Source organism: Lepidochelys olivacea (assembly GCF_965140295.1).
Source record: "Lepidochelys olivacea isolate rLepOli2 genome assembly, chromosome: 1".
Lineage (NCBI taxonomy): Eukaryota > Metazoa > Chordata > Testudines > Cheloniidae > Lepidochelys > Lepidochelys olivacea.
Genome location: NC_140411.1, coordinates 111,815,964 through 111,838,706, shown reverse-complemented (window position 1 = coordinate 111,838,706; position 22,743 = coordinate 111,815,964). Strand labels below are relative to the sequence as shown.

Genomic DNA, 22,743 nt, shown 5'->3' with positions numbered 1-22,743 from the left:
GGACAATGCAGGATTATTCCCTACAATTCACTTTCTTGTGTTTTTTGTCCACTTAAACTTTAAATGGAACAACCCTTTCCCATTGGAGAATCTCATTCTAACATATTTCACTCTTAAGAAATTTTTCATATTTTGTCACAGTGTTCCCTTTCTTACATTTCTGCCACTGTTTCTAACTTCTGTCCCTTTATACAATTTCTTAGTTTTGTTCAGTTTCTTCTAGTTTGAGTCCCTTATATCCATTTATTTTTAAAATATCTGTAGGCTGCTTATAGCTCCACCACACACACATTTTTTCATTTACCTAGTTATGCATATTTATTAATCTTTCTTTGTAAATGTAATCTAGTTTCCTGGTAACTTTTGTTGTTTTTCTCACTGAATTTCATCAATGTCAATGGTAACATGATGTGAAGGTTATAAATACAATATTCCAGGTGCACTTGTACCATAGTCATGTAGAGATGGACTATTGCCTCCTTATTCATTGATGTGATTCCCTTGCAGTTTTGAAGCATATGTGTATTGGTCACTCCTTTTTCCATCTCTGCCCCTGCCACTGAAAACCCACATTTAATTTTGATGCTGCCAGCTCTTGTAACTTGTATTGTGAGTCCTGTGATATTTGGTGTTTTTGCTTAAAGCGCCAACTCCTGGATTCATGTGATTACATGAGAATCTCAGCTTTCTTTATTTAAAAAAAAAAAAGTAATTTTATAGCCTCCATGGTTGTAGAGAGAAGCTGGAATGTGAATTCTATAGATTCAATCAATAGAAGGCATATAAACGAACATACATTTATTATTTTCTAAAAATCTCACAACTTCTTAGTCAATCTCATGACTTTTTTAGCCTGACACTTGCTTTTGCACGCTCATGATTGGTAATACTGAATTTACTTTCCACTCACACTTAAGTCTCTTGCAACATTGGTGCTTCCTAGGTTTCTCCCTCCTGGTATGTATATATTTCAGCTATTTCCCCCAAGTATATCATTTCTTGGTTGCTTGCCTCTTCCCCTGCATTTAAATCTCACTGTTACATTTCTGCCACTGTTTCTAACTTCTGTCCCTTTATACAATTTCTTTGGTCTGACAAGTGTTTTCAGCTCTAAGTAGAATGTCGGGATTACAATTTAACTCTTGAAAATTTAATTTATATTATTAACCCACAACTCTCTCAACTTTTAAAGACTTGTTTTAGCCATCGCAGCACATTTTGTCTTGTCCCCTTTTGCATACACATCCTGTTTGTATGTTCTATTGGATGGTTACAGAACAGTGTGTGATCCTGGCTACCACAGTATCACAGCAGATGGCGAAAGTAGACAGATATTTTCTGTAAAAATTATGAAATAGTATGAGTTCTTAATTTGAAGGTCAATATTGATGATCTTTGCCTAATGTTGATTGACACTGATGTACGGGCTACTCCAGACATTTCTCTATTTTTCATGGATAGGTCAGTTCAGAAATAGAGAATTAGAATCTGTGGAAGTGGTAATACCTCTACATTTGTATAATTTTTTTCATCTTCAGTGTTTTTCTTAAATACGTATGTTAATAACCTTGTATTTTCTGTTTTTGTTTTTGCAGCTGCTGACTTGTTCACAGATTTGGAAAATGCATTTCAGGGAAAAATCGATGCAGCTTACTTTGAGACCAGCAAGTACTTGCTGGATGTTCTCAATAAAAAATACAATTTACTGGAGCACATGCAGGCTATGAGGCGCTACTTACTTCTCGGTCAAGGAGATTTTATAAGACACTTAATGGACTTGCTTAAGTAAGACAACATGCAGTACAATTATACTGCATTTTGAATATTTGCAAATGTACAACAGATCATTTTCTAAAAAGAAAATATGTTAATGCAGCTAATATTTTATTATTATAGACATCCTTAGATTCAACAAAATATTAGACTGGATTTTTTTGACCTTTTAATAGTAGTTGAAATTTGTTTTTTCCTGTAAGTAGTAAGTACAAAAGAATTTCAAGATCTTTAAAAGCTGAACTACTGTTACCCTCTCCCTCCTGATGTGCTCTGGGCTGCCTGCATTTCCAGTGCCCGTGCTCTGTGATTTCTAAATTCTGTCTCACTTTCTAGTACTTTTAAAACACCACTCATGAGCAGGGCTATAAATACAACATTTCTACATCCTTTTAAGTGTATTGCGTTCGTTCGTTCTTTTTCTTCCTTTTTTTTCCAAAATGTTTAGAGTATGTTGGTAAGATTTATGATTACAGCTTCAACTGACAGCTCACATCTTTAACGTTTGGCACCCTCAACTGCAGGCATAAGTGCCCAGCTGAGTTTGTAAGAAGCATACTTGCATAGCATCTTATTTTATTTCGTGGTCATGTTGCTGAAATTTCATGTGCAAGAATTAAAAAAACCATTAAGCAGCTCTCCTTTTCTACAAAACAGATTGTATATTAAAAAGCTTCCATTAACTTGATAAACATCAAAAACAACTTTGGCCAACATTTTTTATTGATAATGTGTCTGTACTTTTTAAGAAAGCAAATGATGTGCAGCAGAAAAACTGGGGATCATGTATAGAATCAATAATGCCTTAAACGCATAATTAGTGGGGAAAAACAACCTCTTGATGTAGAACTTTAAAAAGTTCCCATTAAACTGAGGATTATAGGCTTTAGATACTTTCATCAGCCAGTCTAAGCACTTCAGATTAGTATGTACAAGTCTCTCATAACCACTAACTAAAATTAGTGGCTTTCTGGTTGTAGCTGCCATATTAAGGCACTACAAATAAACAATAGTTCATTCTGATTGTAAATGTGACTAAAATTATAGTTTTGTGTTAGATACTAATACAATTTTTAAAGTAATTACTTGCATTAAATGGTAATGAATCTAGTACTAGCACTGATGTTTGTTATATACACAGATAGGCAAATTACTTAAAATCTCTCAATGTTATTTAATGCTTCATTTCTCTGTCGTTCATTTAGTGAATGTAGGCAGTTGTCCTTAATTTTGAAAATACAATTTGGAGACAAATGTTTAAGTGTTGTACAGACTCACTGCAATTGCTACCATACTGCAAAGTAACTACTATACAATATCATAAACTGTATATAATGACTTTATTTTTGTAACCTCTAGGCCAGAGCTTGCCCGACCAGCTACCACTTTGTATCAGCATAATCTGACAGGAATCCTTGAAACAGCTGTCAGGGCAACTAATGCACAGTTTGATAATCCTGAGATCCTCAAACGGTTGGATGTTAGACTTCTGGAGGTACTCTGGGTCATTTCAGCTCCTGACATGAAAGTTATTTTCTGGGTATAAATATCTAAAATTAGCTCTTGGATCAGCATCAGGTGAACTTCTAGTTTCTATTCATGTTGAGTCACATTCTTCTGCCCACTAAGGTCACTTTGTATTGCTCACACAGCACAAACTGGCCTTATCCTGGCTGGAGATTCCCAGCAGAGACTTGCCTTTCTGCACCCAATATTAGAGTGAATCTTTGGTGGAAAGCTGGTGGATGACACACAGCCTCCTTCTAAACCAACTGTTCCCTCCTCTCCCCACCGCCAACCCCCAAAAGTATAAGATTATCTCTGCTAAATTTGAACCTCTGCTGATATAAGGTCCCTTACACAAGCAGTATGAGAGAGAGAGAGTAGGGAGAGTCCTGCTATAATTTATACAGGGGCTCGTAGTCCAGAATCAGGGGGCTGAAATTAGCTTCTTCAGTTGCCACTCTGAGAATCGGAGGCAGGGTCTTTGTGACACTGGTGGTACGGAATTATGAAGAAAATGAACAGTGAATATTTTCTCGGTCAGCCTTGCATCAGAGAGACTTCTGTAAATTATGGGAGTTTAGTGAGGGAATGTGGTGCTTAGCCTCAAAAGATGTCTAATCTACATGTTATTAAACCAACGAAACAAAGTTGTTATAGTATTTCTTTGTGAAAATTAGCAATATAATATTGATAAAGCCATTTTTGGCAAACGTAACTGCTTTTTCATATTTCTTGGGGGAACAGTAAAGATTTCAGCAGTGTGCAGACTTTGGTACGTGACTAAATGTAGCATTTTTTTTCATATAGGTGTCTCCTGGTGATACTGGATGGGATGTCTTCAGTCTAGACTATCATGTGGATGGGCCAATTGCAACGGTAAGGCTTTATATTGTAGTTTGTGTAGATTTCTCAGATATCCACTTAGATTGCTAACTGCTTTGTTATTAAAATAGCCTTTTTACTCTAGAAATGGATGATTAAAGAGATTTGGCATGTCAGATGCACCGATTGTATTAACAGTTCAACCAGAATCTGTTTCTCTAAATTATTAATGAGTGCTAAAATGCTACAGTTAAAACATTCATTACTTAAAATAAATAATACATTTGTTCCAGCAAAATTTTAGCAAGTACTTAATAAATGGATTGTTCATTTTCTGATGTTATTTCTAGACTGTAGCAACTAATTTGGGATAATTTGCAAGAAACTGTAAAATATATTTAGGGAAATCTATTTATACTAGTTAAATTTGATATGTAGTATTCATTAAAACTGATGAGAAAATAGTTACACTATTGTTCAAAATGCTTTTACCATATGTAAAGAATTTCAGTGCTTTTTTCTTTTTTTTTTTTTTCTTTTAAACAAGGTCTCAGTGACCAGCAGAAGGTATTTTACATAGATGTATAGTTAGAGAAAGGAGAGAAATACCTCTCTGGGCCTCTAATTTGTACATCCATTCTCACATTCCCCATACTTTGGGGCAGATTCTTCTTTTGCTAATTACTCATCCATATAAACTTTATACTTCAAACCACCTCCCTTAAGCTAATTTTGACCATTTGACATTACCATTTGGGGAAACATGGTGTAAACCTCAATTGTGGTGAAATGACTTACACAGAAAGTGTCTCTATTATTATTGAATCAGTTTTTTTCACTTTTATGGTTCATGATAATTTTTTGTTTACATAATTTTTTACCTTTCAAAGCGGTAGTTACAGGGAGGTAGACAACTGAGCAAGTAATTAAACACATAGAATGTACCTAACGTTATACAGGTAATTGATTTAAACAGGACATAAAAAAAAAAGTTCTTATCCCTACCAGCCCCTGCTACTTCATCCACAGTAAAAACTCTAGATTAGTGAGCTCACGAAAGCTTATGTTCAAATAAATTGGTTAGTTTCGAAGGTGCCACAAGTACTCCTTTTCTTTTTGCGAATACAGACTAACACGGCTGTTACTCTGAAAGATTCCTGTGAGTTTCTTTTAACATACACAGAAATTTGGTCTCTTTCCCTGGAATTTTTTTCTGGGTGGCTCAGATACTTTTGATTGTATTCACTGCTGTCTATCCCCCATGCATCAACCAGTATGCAGGCTTCTCCACAAATGCACTGTAGTCCCCATATCTGCAACTCTTGCTATTCCAGAGTAGTTCATTGAGTAGAGGAGGAAAATCAGGTATGAGGGGTTTGAGGTGTACAGCTGACCACTAGAAACTAGGTTTGGTGAAGGGCTGTGTGTCACTGCTGATAGTATCACCTCATGTTCTCAAGCAAAGTGATATTTTTAGGAACCAGTGTAGAAAAATTAGCATCGTTTTATGAAGGATTAAAGTCTCAGTAGATCCTGAGGTTGTTTTTTACTGAGCTCTTTGAACAAAATGTCACTTCATTTTTAAATTACAGGGAAGGCAGCCAGCAAGCCTTTGTTTGGGAGACCTGGAAGGTCACATGTGAAGAGGAATATTAAAACTCCATATGCATAGCAAAAGGTCCAATTACTGAGCACTTCTAGGAGAGTGCTGGGCATTCTCAACTCCCAGTTATCTTATTGGGAATTGAAAGGTGCTCAAAACCTCCCAAGAACAAGAAGTGCTTTCTGGTCTGACAGAGCCCAAGTGTTTATAATGGGAATAGTGATGGAACCGTAACTAAAATGGAGCTTTGTGGTCCTGCTATAAATTGAAAATAGCAAGAGCATCCATAGAAATATTGGAAACTTTTGAAGTGATGTAACTTGCTATCATACAGTAATCTGTAAATCTCATGTATAGAAACCTATATAACATTTAATGCATTTATATTTCTTATTCCTAATCAAGTCAAGAATATAACAATATAGTAATGTTGATCTTTGTTCATGTATGTCTTAAAGTGTGTTATAGACGCCTCTTCACTGTTGAAAATGTAAAAATAAAAATACATAAGGTGTAGGCATGTCCAGTGTAGGTATACTCTGGATAAATGAAAATGCTACATTTCTGCCATCTGAAATGTTTTGTTAGTACTTGGAAAGCTTTGCAGTTGCTGTTTCAGTTAACAAGAGGAAAATGCTCTAGAGAAGCACTGTGTGTAGCTCACGAACGCATTGGAAAATATCTCTGCTAGTGCTTCAGATCTCTGTATACATAAGGCTTCTATTCTTAATGGACTACAGTTCAACTATATTTTAACTTACAGGAGTGTGTGGGTGAGAGAGAGCGAGAGATTGATTCTCCTCTAGCATCTGCAGATAAAACCATTGAGATTAAGCAAAAAGAATAGTTTAGCACTCTAGAGTCCATAGACCAACGCAGATAGTTGATACGGATCGTAATACCAGAAGATGGAGATGGGAGGGAGCAAAGTTCTTAGGACATATCTCTTCCTATAAAGAGGATATCTGTCCAATCCTGCTTAATTGTTTTCCTGTCTCCAGCAGGTGGACAGAACAAAGCAAGAGAGCTGGACTTGGGGTTTTGGGCCCAGATTTTCCAAATGGCATATGCATAATTACCAGGATTGCACATTCATTTGTGGTAAATAGACATACAACGTTTGAGCATGTGCATTTCTGAAATCTGGGTCTCAATTTTTTTTTTGTCTATTACTTTTTTCTTTTGGTGATTCCTCCTGTGACAGTTCTCAAGATACCCAGGACTTTGCATCACCTTGTTACCATCCCCCTGTGGGGCTCCAGTGTGAGGGAAACCTGCTTGTGCCTTACTTGTGCTTTACTGACATCATCAGCCTGTTAGCCACCTAAGCAGTCTCCTCTGGGCTATGCCTTCCTTTGGCTTGCAGGTTAACAGGTGTAGCCCAGTCTGAGTTCCTTTGAAGCATTCCCTTGTAGTGTCCAGCCCCTTCTCCATTGAACACTCACAGAAATACTGGGCCTGCTGCCCACAAGGGAACAACATACACACCAGCCTATTTGATTCAGCTCAGGATTAGCAGCTTGTATAATACCACACCACTAAGCTGTAGTATCGTTTTCACTATAAATAAGTTTTGCTATCAAAGGTTGAAGAGATGGTGAGTAGGGTTAGTGGATCCAAAAAGGTTACATTCAAAACAAAATCATAACAAGCTTTCTAGAGGCTAAACATAACCTTCCTTAGGTTAGCCTGTTATCTCACCCCAAATGTCCTTTGTAGTGTTTTAATCAAGGCTGTTTTAATCCCACTTTCATGAATATAATCACACTGCCCAATTACTTTCCTTAGGTGCAGGATAAAGGGGTGTGTTCCTTGCCTTCTCCTTATATTTCCCCCAAAGTTCATTGTTTGTACTCAGTCAGGATAACCCTCTGTGGCTTATTCTCTGGTGTGCTTGCCCCTCTGTTGATTCATATGTAAATGAATCTCCATTGTGGTATCTTACAATGCTTAATTTACATGCCAACAGAGGTGGTGGCTTCTCTGTCAGAAAATCCTTTTGTGAACTGTACATTAATACATACATTAAAACATATTTTCAGTATACATACGTAACCCCTTACATAGCATCTGTACATATATTTCAAAACAATATTAGCAACATGCCTGACTAAACTAATTGCCTTCTATGACGAGATAACTGGCTGTGTGGATGAGGGGAAAGCAGTGGATGTGTTATTCCTTGACTTTAGCAAAGCTTTTGATATGGTCTCCCACAGTATTCTTGCCAGCAAGTCAAAGAAGTATGGGCTGGATGAATGGACTATAAGGTGGATAGAAGGCTGGCTAGATCAGTCTCAACTGGTAGCGATCAATGGCTCCATGTCTAGTTGGCAGCCGGTATCAAGCAGAGTGCCCCAAGGGTTGGTCCTGGGGCCGGTTTTGTTCAATATCTTCATTAATGATCTGGAGGACGGCGTGGATTGCACCCTCAGCAAGTTTGCAGATGACACTAACCTGGGCGGAGTGGGAAATATCCTGGAGGGTAGGAATAGGTTACAGAGGGACCTAGACAAATTAGAGGATTGGGCCAAAAGAAATCTGATGAGGTTCAACAAGGACAAGTGCAGACTCCTGCACTTTGGACTGAAGAATCCCATGCACGGTTACAGACTAGGGACAGAGTGGCTAGGCAGTAGTTCTGCAGAAAAGGATCTAGGGGTTACAGAGGACAAGAAGCTGGATAGGAGTCAAGAGTGTGCCCTTGTTGCCAAGAAGGCTAATGGCATTTTAGGCTGTATAAGTAGGGGCATTGCCAGCAGATCGAGGGATGTGGTCGTTCCCCTCTAGTCGGCATAGGTGAAGCCTCATCTGGAGTAGTGTGTCCAGTTTTGGGCCCCACACTACAAGAAGGATTTGGAAAAATTGGAAAGAGTCCAGCGGAGGACAACAAAAATTAAGGGGCTGGAGCACGTTTTATGAGGAGAGGCTGAGGGAACTGGGATTCTTTAGTCTGCAGAAGAGAAGAATGGAGGGATTTGGTAGCTGCTTTCAACTACTGAAAGGGGGTTCCAAAGAGGATGGATCTAGATTGTTCTCAGTGGTAGCAGATGACAGAACAAGGCGTAATGGTCTCAAGGTGCAGTGGGGGAGGTTTAGATTGGGTATTAGGAAAACCTTTTTCACTGGGAGGGTGGTTGAAGCACTGGAATGGGTATCTAGGGAGGTGGTGGAATCTCCTTCCTTAGAGGTTTTTAAGGTCAGTCTTGGCAAAGCCCTGGCTGGGAAGATTTAATTGGGGATTGGCCCTGCTTTGAGCAGGGGCTTGGACTAGATGACTGCCTGAGGTCCCTTCCAACCCTGATATTCTATGATTCTATGAACCCATGTGATCCTGGCTTTCATTTAAGAACCCATGTGACATTCTTTGGTGACCCAGAGTGTACATAACAGAATCAGGATATTCTTGTTACCCTCTTGCCAGTTGGCATTGAGGGGTTCATGGGCCACACACCCCACTCCCACATGTTGGTGTGGTGTTTTTTTTTTTTTTGGCTGGGTTAGGAAGAGTAGGTGCTTCATAATGAAGTCCAGTGTCTGGGAACCAAGAGGCCTCAGCCCTCCTTCCTGGAGAATGGTCACAGTTCAGTCTTTCTTTCCCCCCAGCTCTCCTTCCTGGAGCTGGGTTATCATCCAAACAGTCCCTTTATTCTGTGAAGGAGCCATTCTGTCTCTCTGCAGCACTCACCTGAAGCTGTTTCCTCAAGCCAGGCTCCCATGCTTCTGTCCTGTTTAGCCTTCCCATCTATCTTAGATGGTTTGTTAGAGGCTCCCACTTGAGCTTCTTCCTCTCCCACATTCTTCTTCCTAATTAGAGGCTTGATTGGTCACCTGATCCACCTGTCACAGAATCTTCATTCTTCTTACCTGGGAAGTGAATTAAGCTGGTCATAGGTGGTGTTAGGTGCTTCTCCCCTTAAGGAGCCAGCCACCATGTGACACGGTCCCTAGGAACATCTGAGAGACTCACCTTTAATCTTCTGGCAGCTATCTGCCTGATGATGGGTGTATGGGGAAACTTATGCTCTTTAATGCAGGGATATGTTCCTGGTTTATCATCGGGATAGGCTTAATCATTGTTTTTTCCTGTTGTCCTTCCCAAGATGGGTTCCCTTTTCCATTTGACTCAAGTTTCTCTCCCTCTCCTGTCCACCCCAATGAAGTAAGAGAGAAGTGTCTTCATACACTGAAAGAGCTCTGTGTGTGTCCGAAAATAGGTTCTGAAGTTACCTTATTCAGATCAGCTCTTGCTTTCTCTTTAGGGGTCTTAAGAAAGTCTAACAGGTTAAAAGGGATCAGTGTCTTATTTGTATTGACAACCTTAGGGAAGGTTACACAGTCCATTGTAAAGAAACTCTGTCATTATTCAAGGCTTGTTTCATTGTTGGGGCTGTCTGAGTCTGAAAAGGGATGTTTCTGTTCTAGTGCTCTAAAGCCCACCTGGGCAGCCTTAGATACATCATTGCTGACTTGACGTAGTCTGTAAACTGCCTTGAGGCAGTTTCTGCACGTTGTAGAAAATCTTTTTTCCCCTATTCACCCGTACGCCAACCTATGACTGTTGTTGCACAGAGAGATTCTGGAGACTTGCCTGATCACTTGGTTTTGAGAAGTCCTCCTGTGCCAGTCCAGACTTTGACTTTATTTTAGTGTAGTGGAGCCTTTTACTCTAATGGTTTTCTGATTCAGCTTTTATAATGGTGTTTTTGCCTATTGCTTGGGCCGTTGATGACTGAGCCAGATGAGCTCCCTGCACAGAGGGAGTAACTTCCCTAGAGCTTTGGGTTTATTTCCTGTTGTAATCTGCTGGTAAAACCTGTATACATTGTTTGGGATAGCATAGAACGATTTAAAGAAACCAAATGAACAGATAGTAAATCTGGTAATTTTATTTTAAGCTGTTATATTGATTTTATTTGCAGGTATTTACACGAGAGTGCATGAGCCACTACCTAAGGGTGTTTAACTTCCTTTGGCGAGCAAAGCGGATGGAATATATTCTCACAGACATATGGAAAGGACATATGTGCAATGCAAAGCTCCTGAAATGTATGCCAGGTAGGGGAAAAACAAAATGGGTAACGTGCTAACTGGTGTTTAGATGCAATTTAGCTAAAATTGTACACGAGAAAAATCCAGCTAGTGGAGATAAAAAAGAATTTATAAATAACATTTTGTTGCCACCTACTCAGAAATGTCTTGTTTTTATTATTTAACTTGTTCACATAAGAAATTTTGAGTGAAGAAGAAATGGCAAGGTAGTTGGGAATGGAAAGTCTATCCTATGACTTTTGTATTGCTGCTTGTTGATCTTCAGCCATTGAATTATTGGGCATTGAGAACTTCTTAGGCTTCTGTTCGCTTTCTTTCTATTTTTTTCAGGGGAGGGAAAAGATGAAAATCAATGCAGTTGTTTTTAAAAGATGCATCAAAACAGCTTGGCATCAGTCAGAAGTAGCTAAACTCTAAACTAGGCCTACTAATGTATATTTTTAAAAAGATCTCACAATCAAGATTGTATATATTAAGGTTTTAATCAATTTTTTCAGAATACATTAAATCACTTATTTTGTATTTTGCCAGTACTGTTTGCTACGGTGTGGCAGTTTCTTTTACTACAGTCAGATTATTAGATGGCTGAACCTTTTATATAATTAAGGTCCCAATCCTGCAAGGGACAACATGAAGGTGGACAGCTACACCCAGGCGAAGCTTGATTGGCTTCAGTAGGGTTCCACGTGGACAGTTTTAGTCTCACATTGTCCATTATATATTGTAGGCCCAGCACTGATGTCTGAAATAGTTTTTCACCTATTCATAGGTTAGTGTATTTTAATTAAAAAAATAAAGTTTTTAAATATCTTCCTTAGTTGTAATAAATAAGATAGTGTTCTGTTTATTGTGCAGAGCAAAAGCTAATTTTGTTCAGTAAATTTGGAACTGTATTTAAAAAGAAAATCCTGTTGTATGGCTAAAACTGAAATTAGATACTCCATTGCCCTTGCATACATGGTGATAACTATAACCTGGAATATTTAAGAGCATAACGCCAGTATTGTTTGTCTAAATGAGAGCACAAGAGGCAGTGGGTGGAGGGTTTGTTCAGTTTTAAATGTGCTTTGAGGTGTATTTATTTTGTTTGTAGTTTTAACACATGGAAAATAAACTAAGGCAGTCGTAATAGAACAACTAATCTTGATGATAAAGTTTTCATTGTTTTATGTAATAAGTAGTTTAAAAAAAATAGGAAAGCATAAAACAACATCAGTATTGAACTACAAACACTTGAGTTTGTTTGTTACAAATTTTATTTTCCCTAATTAAATTTCAACTGGTTTCGATTACAATACGCTAAATACCCTTGTCTTCACAGCTATCAGCAAAGCTGTTAGTTCTGTTCATATAATAACGTTGTATTGTAATCTGTAACTTGGATCCATGACCCTCTTGGCTGGCAAAATCTTGCAAAGGGAATTGGGTCCATTATTATTAGAGACCCTGCCTTCCTGAAAAAAGGCATCATCTCTTAAATCTCTTAGGTCAGGGATTCTCAAACTTCATTGCACCATGACCCCCTTCTGACAACAAAAATTTTTACATGACCCTAAAAGGGGGGAACCAAAGCCTGATCCCCACTGCCCGGGTCGAGGGGTGAAAGCCAAAGCCCGAGCCCCACCGCCCAGGGTGGGGAGGCCAAAGCTGAAGCCCAAGGACTTCAGCTCTAGCAGGGAGCCTGTAACCTGAGCCGCACCACCCAGGGTTGAAGCCCTCGGGCCTTGGCCCTGGGTGGTGGAGCTTGAACTTCAGCTTTGGTCCTAGGCGGTGGGGCTCAGGCTTTGGCTCTGGCCTTGGGCCCCAGCAAGCCTAAGTCAGCCCTGGTGACTCCTTAAAATGGGGTCCCGACCCACTATGGATCCCGACCCACAGTTTGAGAACCGCTGTTTTAGGCCCATCCTCAGAAAAACATCTGCTGCTCCTGGAGATATTGCCAGTTGTTGGTTTCTAATTTTTCCTTTTTTGATGAGGAGTATGACAAAATATTTCTCCTATGTTCATAGACTTCTCTTTTCTTTGCTGGTTTTTTTTTCTAATTCTCTGTTTTTTCGCACCTGCTACCACCTGTTCTTCCCCTTTCCTTTGTTCCCCTCAGCCTGTCTCTTCCCTGTAGTGCTTTTTTTCCTCCTCCTCCTGTTCTTTCCCACATGCTCTTTATGGTGTTCCACTCCCCAGCTAAAGGGAGTAGTTATAGTTGAAAGTAGCAAGACCCTTTGAATCACCCTTCAAAGCTTAGTAGTTTCCCTGCCTGCCACCCTTACTCCACTCCATTGCTAAGAGTAAAGTGGTATAAGGGAAGGGAGGAGGTGCAGAGCTGCCAGGGTAGGAGTGAAATTTGAAAGCTCTGAAGCATACTAGCACTAACAAGAATCACAACAACTTGTTGCCCTCCAATTCATCTGCTCTTCCCTGCGGGAAATGTGGTAGTGAACAGACTGGGTGGTAGAGAAGTGTCCATATATTGTATTGGCCTAGTCTTTACCTCCCTTTTCTCCCAGTTCCTCTGAATTTTCAAGTTTGATTTATACTGGTCAAGATGGCTACCTTGAGACTACTTTCCTATGGTGTGTGAATGTAATACGTGGGATATGATACACATCCTATAAGCAATGAGAACTCTGCAATACTTGGGTACAATCGGGTGAGATAATGATAATAATCTCACCCGATGATAATGATTTCACCCTCTGTTTCCTCACTTTGTTGGCTTTTCACAAATATTAACACGTGTAGCAAGACAAAACTCACCGGTGGCAGTGCCGCCTCCTGGTTGTCTGGTAATTAGCTCTTTTCCAGCTTACGGCACGCCCTCTGCAGGCCAGTGTCTCACCTGCTGCTGGCCCTGTGTTGCTCCCGGTGCCCTTTACCTTGGGGTTCTGCCCCAGCTGTACCCCCACGCTCTGGATCTCCCCTCCCAGGGGAACCCCCAACCTTCTAAACCCACCTTGCCTCAGTGGCTACTGCCAATCGTCATCCAGCCCCCTTTCCCTGGGGCAGACTGCAGTCTGTAATGGCCACTCATCAACAGCAAAGAGTTAGGACCAGGTGCCTCTGCCTATTCCCAGGCTGCCCCTCTGCAGCCTCAGTACCTTTCTGGGCCTTTACCAAGGCCTGCAGCCTAGGTATTTCCCAGGTTGGAGCTCCCAATCTCCTCTGGCCTTTCCCCAGTCCTGCTCCACTCTAGGTACCCTGCTCAGCTCCCAGGCAGCCAGGTCCTTTTCTCCCTTCAGCTAAAGAGACTCCTCCAGCTTTTGGCCCACAGCCCTCTTATAAGGGCCAGCTGTGGCCTGACTGAGGCGTGGTTCCAGCTGTGTCTGCTTCCCCCAATCAGCCCAGCTATTCCCCGCCACAGCCCTCTCCAGGGCTGCTTTCACCCCTTCAGGGCCGGAGCTGGGTGACCACCCCAGTACAACATACTTTTATCTATTGGGGCAGCAGTCTCTGGAACTTTACACCATTTCCATATCAATCTAAAATTGGAAGCTGTAACTCTGTGGCTTGAGAGCTATAGGCTCTTCATGTCAGGATTGTACCCAAATGTATTTGTGTGTGGTCTTGAGGTAAGGGATTACCTGAGCCTGCACAATGTGCACTTTTCACATGCATGAAAGTGGAGTGAAGTCACTCCACTTATTGCAATGAGTATAGTGGGGAGAAGTCTCCAATAAAACATAGATGGAGATGAATCTGACAGTGCTTTCTAATATTCTTGTTGCCTGCACCCCACATTTGAAAAGCAGGACTTGTCTCCTGCTTCTGTAAGCTTGCTTAGAAATATTTTTTAGGATATGTTGCAGAATGCGCTCTGGATTCTTGTAAATTGGTTCAGTTGCATCTGGCATAAAACCATTGATGGAGATATTGCTTTTGTATTATTTCCATCTTATGCGAATGGAGCCAAATGTAGTGATAGGGCAACACAAGTTCTAAAATAAAATCAGGTTGTTCCATCTTCTGATTAGACAGACTTCTCCAATTCTTTGTAATTCCAGGAACTGCAGAAAGGCAAGACTGAGACACTGACAGATATATGGTCAGAGTCTTGATCTATACTAAACTCCTATGAAGTGTTCGCTTCCCCACTGTCCTAGGCAGTGCCAAAATAGGACGTAAAGTGAACAATAAACCATACATACACAACATTACCATTTCATCAAGCACCCTAACACTGGATCGAAACTAAGATAATTATACTGTATTGAGTACTCAGTGCTGGTACAGCAGGACTCAACAAACTCAGTTGCTAGAGCCCTGCAAATCCATGGATATCCACTTTATATCCACAGACCATGTTTGCAGATCAGATGGGGATAAAAATTTTATATCTGTGCAGGGCTCTATCAATGGGACATTCAAGATTATAGGTTTCCATCTGTAAAGTGTGTAGGTGAGAGATCATTGCACTCTTGATTTAGTTTACGTGGAAATACTGTTGCAATGTAGGTGCTGTGAAATGACGTCTGGGAAAGTCAGGTGATGTCCAACCTGGAAAACAATTATATTATAGAGAGAGGTTCCACAAAAAGGGCATACAGTTATATCAATGAATTAACACTTGTATAGGAGTTCAAAGGATTCCATTTGCAATAATTGTTGGCCACAACTTGGCAGAGCTATTCCATTGATAAACATTACTACTTCTTTGAGGGCTGTCCCTGTGGGTGCTCCACTCCACGTGACAGTGCAACCTGGCGCTGTTGATCAGAGATCTGCAGTAGCAGTGCCTGGTCAGGGCGCACCCGCCCAGCTGTTGTCTCATGGCGTCGTTAGGGTCTGTCTGTGCACACATGACCTGCACCCCCTCAGTTCCTTCTCAACCATCCTCGGCTGAAGACTGAACTCGAGGCTGTGCTGAACCTCTTCCCTGGTCACTGAAGGAAATAAGTAGCAATAGTTAGATGTATCCCAGTTCTTTCCCTCCCTTTAAAATAGTTACTCCTTGTTTGTTGATTTAAAAAAAACACTTTTTTTTCTCTCACATTTGTCTCCCATTGAGACTTCCCCTCAGGCAATCATAGCTTCATGATGCCGGAGTCCCCTGGATTAAAAAAATGCGGCTCCTTCAATGAGTCTGTGCCGCGGTCTGATGGACACTCACTGTGTGTGAAGTGTCTAGGCAAGACACACGTCCCTGCTAAGTGTGTCCATTGTACTAGCCTGAAAACCAGGGCTCGCAGTTAGAGACCTGCAGCTAAAAATGCTCTTTATGGAGAAATCTCTGCAGCCACCAACGGAGACAGGCACAAGTAAACCCTCTCCCTCACACTCCCCTGCCAGATCGGCACCAACCAGGAGCTTGGCTTCACCCTCTCATGCGAAGAGGCAGGAAGCCCCAACCTCTCCACCCAGAGACCTACAGAAACAAAAAAGGTCTCTGGTGAAATCACTTTCCCCCAGTGCTGACCACACCAAAAACCGGCACAGCTGAATGCCCCAGCACCGTAGGCATGGCTCACATGAGGTGCAGAAACCAGGACTCGAGCCCCCCGCCCCCCCCCCACTCCGGCAGCTTTCCTCGGCACCAGCCCTGCCGGCACCACAGATGGACCCAGTACCAGCAGCGCTGTCCATCCCGGTGCTGACTAAGAATGTTGGCACCAAGCCTGACAATGACCCCTGCTGCAGACACACCATCCTCGCAGGGCACCTATAGGTGGCCGATGGCACCCACCGAGGCTAAGCAAAAATTGTTGCGGACATCTGCTGATGCTCCGAGACCCGTGGCATCGCAGCTCAAGGATCAGCAACCATTCTTAAATCATGCTGACATCTCCGTGGCCCCAGAGCCTGACTCCCCTCTCCTAGGCACTGAGCGCTCACTCTTTGACCAGCCGCTCTCGCCACCTGACCTGGCCACCCTCACTGACAGTGAGAATGACATGCCGCAGCAGGCAGAGTTTTCCCCACCAATTTCCCTACTTTGACCTACCATGGGCGAGGCCCCACTTTTCATATCCTATTCCCTGGCCTCAGTGGTCCCTTCGTCTACCCATGACGGCAATCTTTCTTGCGGACCACCAGACCGCAGACCCGCTCTGCACCTCTATCTCCAGCTCCATCTACATCCAGAGCTCCTGAGCCCCCCCTTGAAGATGTGGGCTACGAACCTTTCCCTGAATCATCTGCTCATAACTCTCCGTCAGCGGCAGATGAAGCTCTCATGCCACCACCACCACAGAACGTGGACAATTTTAAGCAGTTCCAGGAACTTTTTAAGGGATGACAATCAGCCAGGACATTCCATTAGAGGAAGTGCAGGTGACGCAACACAGACTCCTGAAAATCCTCCAACCCTCTGCTCCATCAAAGATTGCACTCTATCCATAAACGAGGCCCTCCTGGAACCCACTTACGCTATATGGCAGACCCCTGCCTCCATCCCACCAATATGTAAAAGGGCTGAATGGAAATATGATGTAGCGGCTAAGGACGTAGATTTCTTATTTTCCCACCCACAGCACAACTCTCTTGTGGTGGATGCAGCGACCCACAGAACAAAGTAGCCACAATACCGGCCCACTCTGCAAGATAAGGACCTCAAACGACTTGACTGCCTGGGCCACAAGGTTTACACCTCCTCCACTCTGCAATTCAGAATTGCAAATTATTCCGCCCTCCTCGCAAGCTACGACTATGACAAGTACAAGAAGTTATTTGACTTTACCTCCCATATCCCAGAGGACAGAAGAGCGGATTTTAAATCAGTCCTCATCGAAGGTCAGCTGGTGTCTAGGATGGCGCTACAAGCATCCCTGGACATGGACACAGCAGCCCGCACTACTGCCACCGTGGTAGTGATGTGCTGATCTTCCTGGCTGTCTGCATCTGGCATCCCTAAAGATCTGCAGACCAAAGTGGAGGAGCTTCCCTTTGATGAGGATAAACTTTTTTTCCAAAAAAAAATGAAGTCGTTCACACCATGAAAGACTCTCTAGGGCCATTCTGCGCAAGCTGAGGATATACCCCTGCTTCCCCAGGAGGCAATGGTATCAGCCTTATCAGAGGCCCCATGCACAAGAATATCACCGGCCCCAGTCGAGACCGTATGATAGTGGGAGGAACCACAACAGACCTCCCCGGCGCAGACAAAACCGTGCACAACCGACTACATCCCACACATTGGGAAACAAACAATTTTGAAGCCTTGGTCAGGGGTCTACGCGACCATCCCTTGGCACCACTGCTTACTTGCCCATTTGGCCACCGCCTCCAGTTTTTCCACCATGTCTGGCAACAGGTCACACAGGACCACTGGTCCTGGAAATAGTACAATTGAGCTACTCCATCCCTTTCATTTCATGCCCACCCACCTTTCCCTCTTCCCCGTCCCTCTTCAGGGACCCCTCTCACGAGCACCGACTTCGAGCAGAGGTGACTCATCTTCTACAGGTAGGTGCAGTGGAACCTGTATCAGTGCAACATCGGGGAAAAGGGTTTTACTCTCACTATTTTCTGACCCAGAAGAAAGCCGGAGGATGGCAATCTATACTAGACTTATGCAGACTGAACAAATTCGTACGCATACAGACATTCAAGATGGTCACATTAGGCACAATAATACATGCGCTGGAACAAAGGGATTGGTTCACAGCCCTCGACTTACAGGATGCCTATTTTCATATATCTATTCACCTAGCACACAGATGCTTTCTGCGATTCGCAGTAGGGCATGACCCCTTCCAATAGAGAGTGCTACCGTTCGGACTCTCCACAGCACTGAGAGCGTTCTGCAAGAGTCTTGGAGTAATGGTGGCCCACCTATGCAGACCTGGAATTATACTTTTCCCCTACCTGGACGACTGCCTTATCAAAGGCCGTTCGTACGATGAGACATTAGAGGCCACTTGTTTTACCATCTCCCTCTTCCACAGTCTAGGCCTGCAAATTCCAAAAGTCCACCATGATACCAACAGCAAGTCGAGTTCATCGGGGTTCATCTGTACTCAACTTTTGACCAGAGCCTCACTCCCACACACCAGATTCCTTGCCATTATACACTCCTTGTCCATTTGCCGCAGAATAGAGGCACAAACATGCCTGCAGCTTCTTGGTCACATGGCAACCACCACCTTCATGGTCAAATATGCCAGACTACATATGAGATGCCTTCAGGGTTGGCTCAGCTCCATATACAAACCCAGCAGGCACAGCCACCGCATGATGCTAACTCCTCCAGCAAAGGTATTCGCCTCCCTCCAATGGTGGACAAAAACGGGAAACACGTGCACGGGTGTCCCCTTCCATCAAAATTCCCTGTGCTCATGATCATGACAGACGTTTCCCTGATATGCTGGGGAGTGCACCTAGGAGCTCTCACAACACAGGGCTGATGGTTCGTATCAGAAACACGTCTGCACATAAATCTTCTAGAGCTCAGAGCAGTCAGATATGCCTGCCTCCACTTTCTCCCAATCATAAGGAACAAATCTGTTCAGCTCTTGACAGACAATATAGTATGTAAGTTCTACATCAACAGATGGGGGGGCGCTGTCGCACTCCCTATCACAGAAGCTATCCAACTATGGAATTGGTGCATACAATGTCCCATAGAGATTACTGCTTCCTACCTGCCTGGGTGTCAGAACACTACCACCAACACACTCAGCAGACACTTCTCACAAGAACACAAATGGGAATTGCATCCCACGCTACTACAACAGCTCTTCTCCTACTGAGGCACCCCGTCCGTAGACCTGTTTTGCCACAACACAAAAGCACAAATGCAATCTATTCCACTCCAAAGCGGGACTTGGGACCGCGTCCCTTGGAGACGCGTTCCTCATTCCGTGGGACAAAACACTTATGTACGCTTTTCTGCCAGTCCCACTGATACAGAGTCCTATGCAAGATCAAAGAGAACAAGGCAGGGTCATACTTACTGCCCCAGCCTGGCCCAGACAGACATAGTATCCTTACCTGCTGCACATGTCCATCCGCCCTCCAAGAACTCTTCCCAAGAGTCTGGATCTGCTTTCCCAGGGCAATGGTCAGATTCTCCATCCACAACTGCAGAAGCTCCATCTGATGGCGTCGTTCCTTCATGGTTCCAAACACACGAACTAGCTTGTTCGGAGCAGGTCCAACACATCATCCTCCACAGTAGACGAGTATCCACTCGTAAGACTTACCTGCAAAAATGGAAACAGTTCTCCATATGGTGCTCCCACAGAAACTTGCCACCCAGACCATGCTTTTCCCTGATACCTTGGACTACCTCTTTCAACTGAAAAAAAAGAGACTATCGCTCAGCTCTATCAGAGTACACCTTGCGGCAGTTAATACCTTCCATGACATGCTGGATGGGTTTTCAGTTTTCACCCACCCCACCATAAAATGCTTCCTCACGGGCCTTCAAAACCTTTACCCTGAGATTCAGCTACCTGGAATCTGAATCTAGTTCTCCGGGGTCTTATGAAACCTCCCTTTGAACAACTGGCTACCTCCTCCATACTACACATGTCCATGAAAGTAGCTTTCTTGGTCACCCTAACATTGGTGAGAAGGGTCGTGGAAATAAGCACACTAACGGCCTTCCCTCCCTACACGATTTTCTTTAAAGACAAGATTACGATGTGACCCTACCCCAAATTCCTTCCCAAGGCAGCCTCTACCTTCTACCTCGATCAGCCAATACACTTACTTGCATCCTACCCCAAACCTCATAAGAACCCACAAGAAGCGGCATTACATACTCTTGATGTCAGACGTGTAATTGCCTTTTATCTAGACAGAACTAAGGCATTCCGTAAATCCCCCTAGACTATTTGTGTCCACTACTGAGCAATCGAAGAGTGCTGCTATTTCCAAGCAATGACTCTCCAAGTGGATATCTGAATGTGTTAGGTCCTGCTACCAGACCCAGAATGCTCAACCCCACGAGGGCATCAGAACACACTTTACTAGAGCGATGTCAATATCCGTTGGATTCCTGTAAAACTTAACCGTTACTGACATATGCAAGGCGGCCACATGGGCATCAGACCACACGTTTGCCAAACATGACGCTATCACACAGGACTTCAGGTATGTTGGCAACAAGAAGAAAGCCAAGGAAAGTGTGGGCCCCTTAATGAATGAGGGAGGCAACCTAGTGACGGAGGATGTGGAAAAAGCTAATGTACTCAATGCTTTTTTTGCCTCTGTCTTCACGAACAAGGTCAGCTCCCAGACTGCTTTGCTGGGCATCACAACATGGGGAATAGATGGCCAGCCCTCTGTGGAGAAAGAGGTGGTTAGGGACTATTTAGAAAAACTGGACGTGCACAAGTCCATGGGGCCGGATGAGTTGCATCCGAGAGTGTTAAAGGAACTGGCAGCTGTGATTGCAGAGCCATTGGCCATTATCTTTGAAAACTCGTGGCGAACGGGGGAAGTCCCGGATGACTGGAAAAAGGCTAATGTAGTGCCAATCTTTAAAAAAGGGAAGAAGGAGGATCCTGGGAACTATAGGCCAGTAAGCCTCACTTCAGTCCCCGGAAAAATCATGGAGCAGGTCCTCAAAGAATCAATCCTGAAGCACTTACATGAGAGGAAAGTGATCAGGAACAGTCAGCATGGATTCACCAAGGGAAAGTCATGCCTGACTAATCTAATTGCCTTCTATGATGAGATTACCGGTTCTGTGGATGAAGGGAAAGCAGTGGACATATTGTTTCTTGACTTTAGCAAAGCTTTTGACACGGTCTCCCACAGTATTCTTGTCAGCAAGTTAAAGTAGTATGGGCTGGATGAATGCACTATAAGGTGGGTAGAAAGTTGGCTAGATTGTCGGGCTCAACGGGTAGTGATCAATGGCTCCATGTCTAGTTGGCAGCCGGTGTCAAGTGGAGTGCCCCAGGGGTCGGTCCTGGGGCCAGTTTTGTTCAATATCTTCATAAATGATCTGGAGGATGGTGTGGATTGCACTCTCAGCAAATTTGCGGATGATACTAAACTGGGAGGAGTGGTAGATACGCTGGAGGGCAGGGACAGGATACAGAGGGACCTAGACAAATTGGAGGATTGGGCCAAAAGAAATCTGATGAGGTTCAATAAGGATAAGTGCAGGGTCCTGCACTTAGGACGGAAGAACCCACTGCACAGCTACAGACTAGGGACTGAATGGCTAGGCAGCAGTTCTGCGGAAAAGGACCTAGGGGTGACCGTGGACGAGAAGCTGGATATGAGCCAGCAGTGTGTCCTTGTTGCCAAGAAGGCCAATGGCATTTTGGGATGTATAAGTAGGGGCATAGCGAGCAGATCACGGGACGTGATCGTCCCCCTCTGTTCGACATTGGTGAGGCCTCATCTGGAGTACTGTGTCCAGTTTTGGGCCCCACACTACAAGAAGGATGTGGATAAATTGGAGAGAGTCCAGCGAAGGGCAACAAAAATGATTAGGGGTCTGAAACACATGAGTTATGAGGAGAGGCTGAGGGAACTGGGATTGTTTAGCCTGCAGAAGAGAAGAATGAAGGGGGATTTGATAGCTGCTTTCAACTACCTGAGAGGTGGTTCCAGAGAGGATGGTTCTAGACTATTCTCAGTGGTGGAAGAGGACAGGACAAGGAGTAATGGTCTCAAGTTGCAGTGGGGGAGGTTTAGGTTGGATATTAGGAAAAACTTTTTCACTAGGAGGGTGGTGAAACACTGGAATGCGTTGCCTAGGGAGGTGGTGGAATCTCCTTCCTTAGAAGTTTTTAAGGTAAGGCTTGACAAAGCCCTGGCTGGGATGATTTAATTGGGGATGGGTCCTGTTTTTGAGCAGGGGGTTGGACTAGATGACCTCCTGAGGTCCCTTCCAACCCTGATATTCTATGATTCTATGACACCACAGCAGACACCATAGTAGGACATCCAGTACTGTCTTCCGGTATCAATGACGCAAATCCAAAGTCCCAGCAACCATAGTGGGTACTGCTTCACATTCATCTGGAGTGGAGCACCCACAGGGACAGCACTCGAAGAAGAATAGAAGGTTACTCACCTTGCAGTAACTGAGGTTT

The 22,743-nt window shown here is 43.3% G+C and overlaps 1 protein-coding gene across 2 annotated transcripts in view; it reads left to right on the top strand.

The window, feature by feature from the left end:
- Positions 1-22,743, top strand: part of TUBGCP3 (tubulin gamma complex component 3) — a 121,181-nt gene that overhangs the window by 82,042 nt on the left and 16,396 nt on the right. For both annotated transcript variants that reach the window (XM_084631504.1, XM_084631503.1), the window contains 4 exons: positions 1,596-1,785; positions 3,133-3,268; positions 4,087-4,155; positions 10,627-10,762. In XM_084631504.1, coding sequence (XP_084487630.1) covers positions 1,596-1,785; positions 3,133-3,268; positions 4,087-4,155; positions 10,627-10,762 — 531 coding nt within the window. The remainder of the gene's footprint in view (positions 1-1,595; positions 1,786-3,132; positions 3,269-4,086; positions 4,156-10,626; positions 10,763-22,743) is intronic.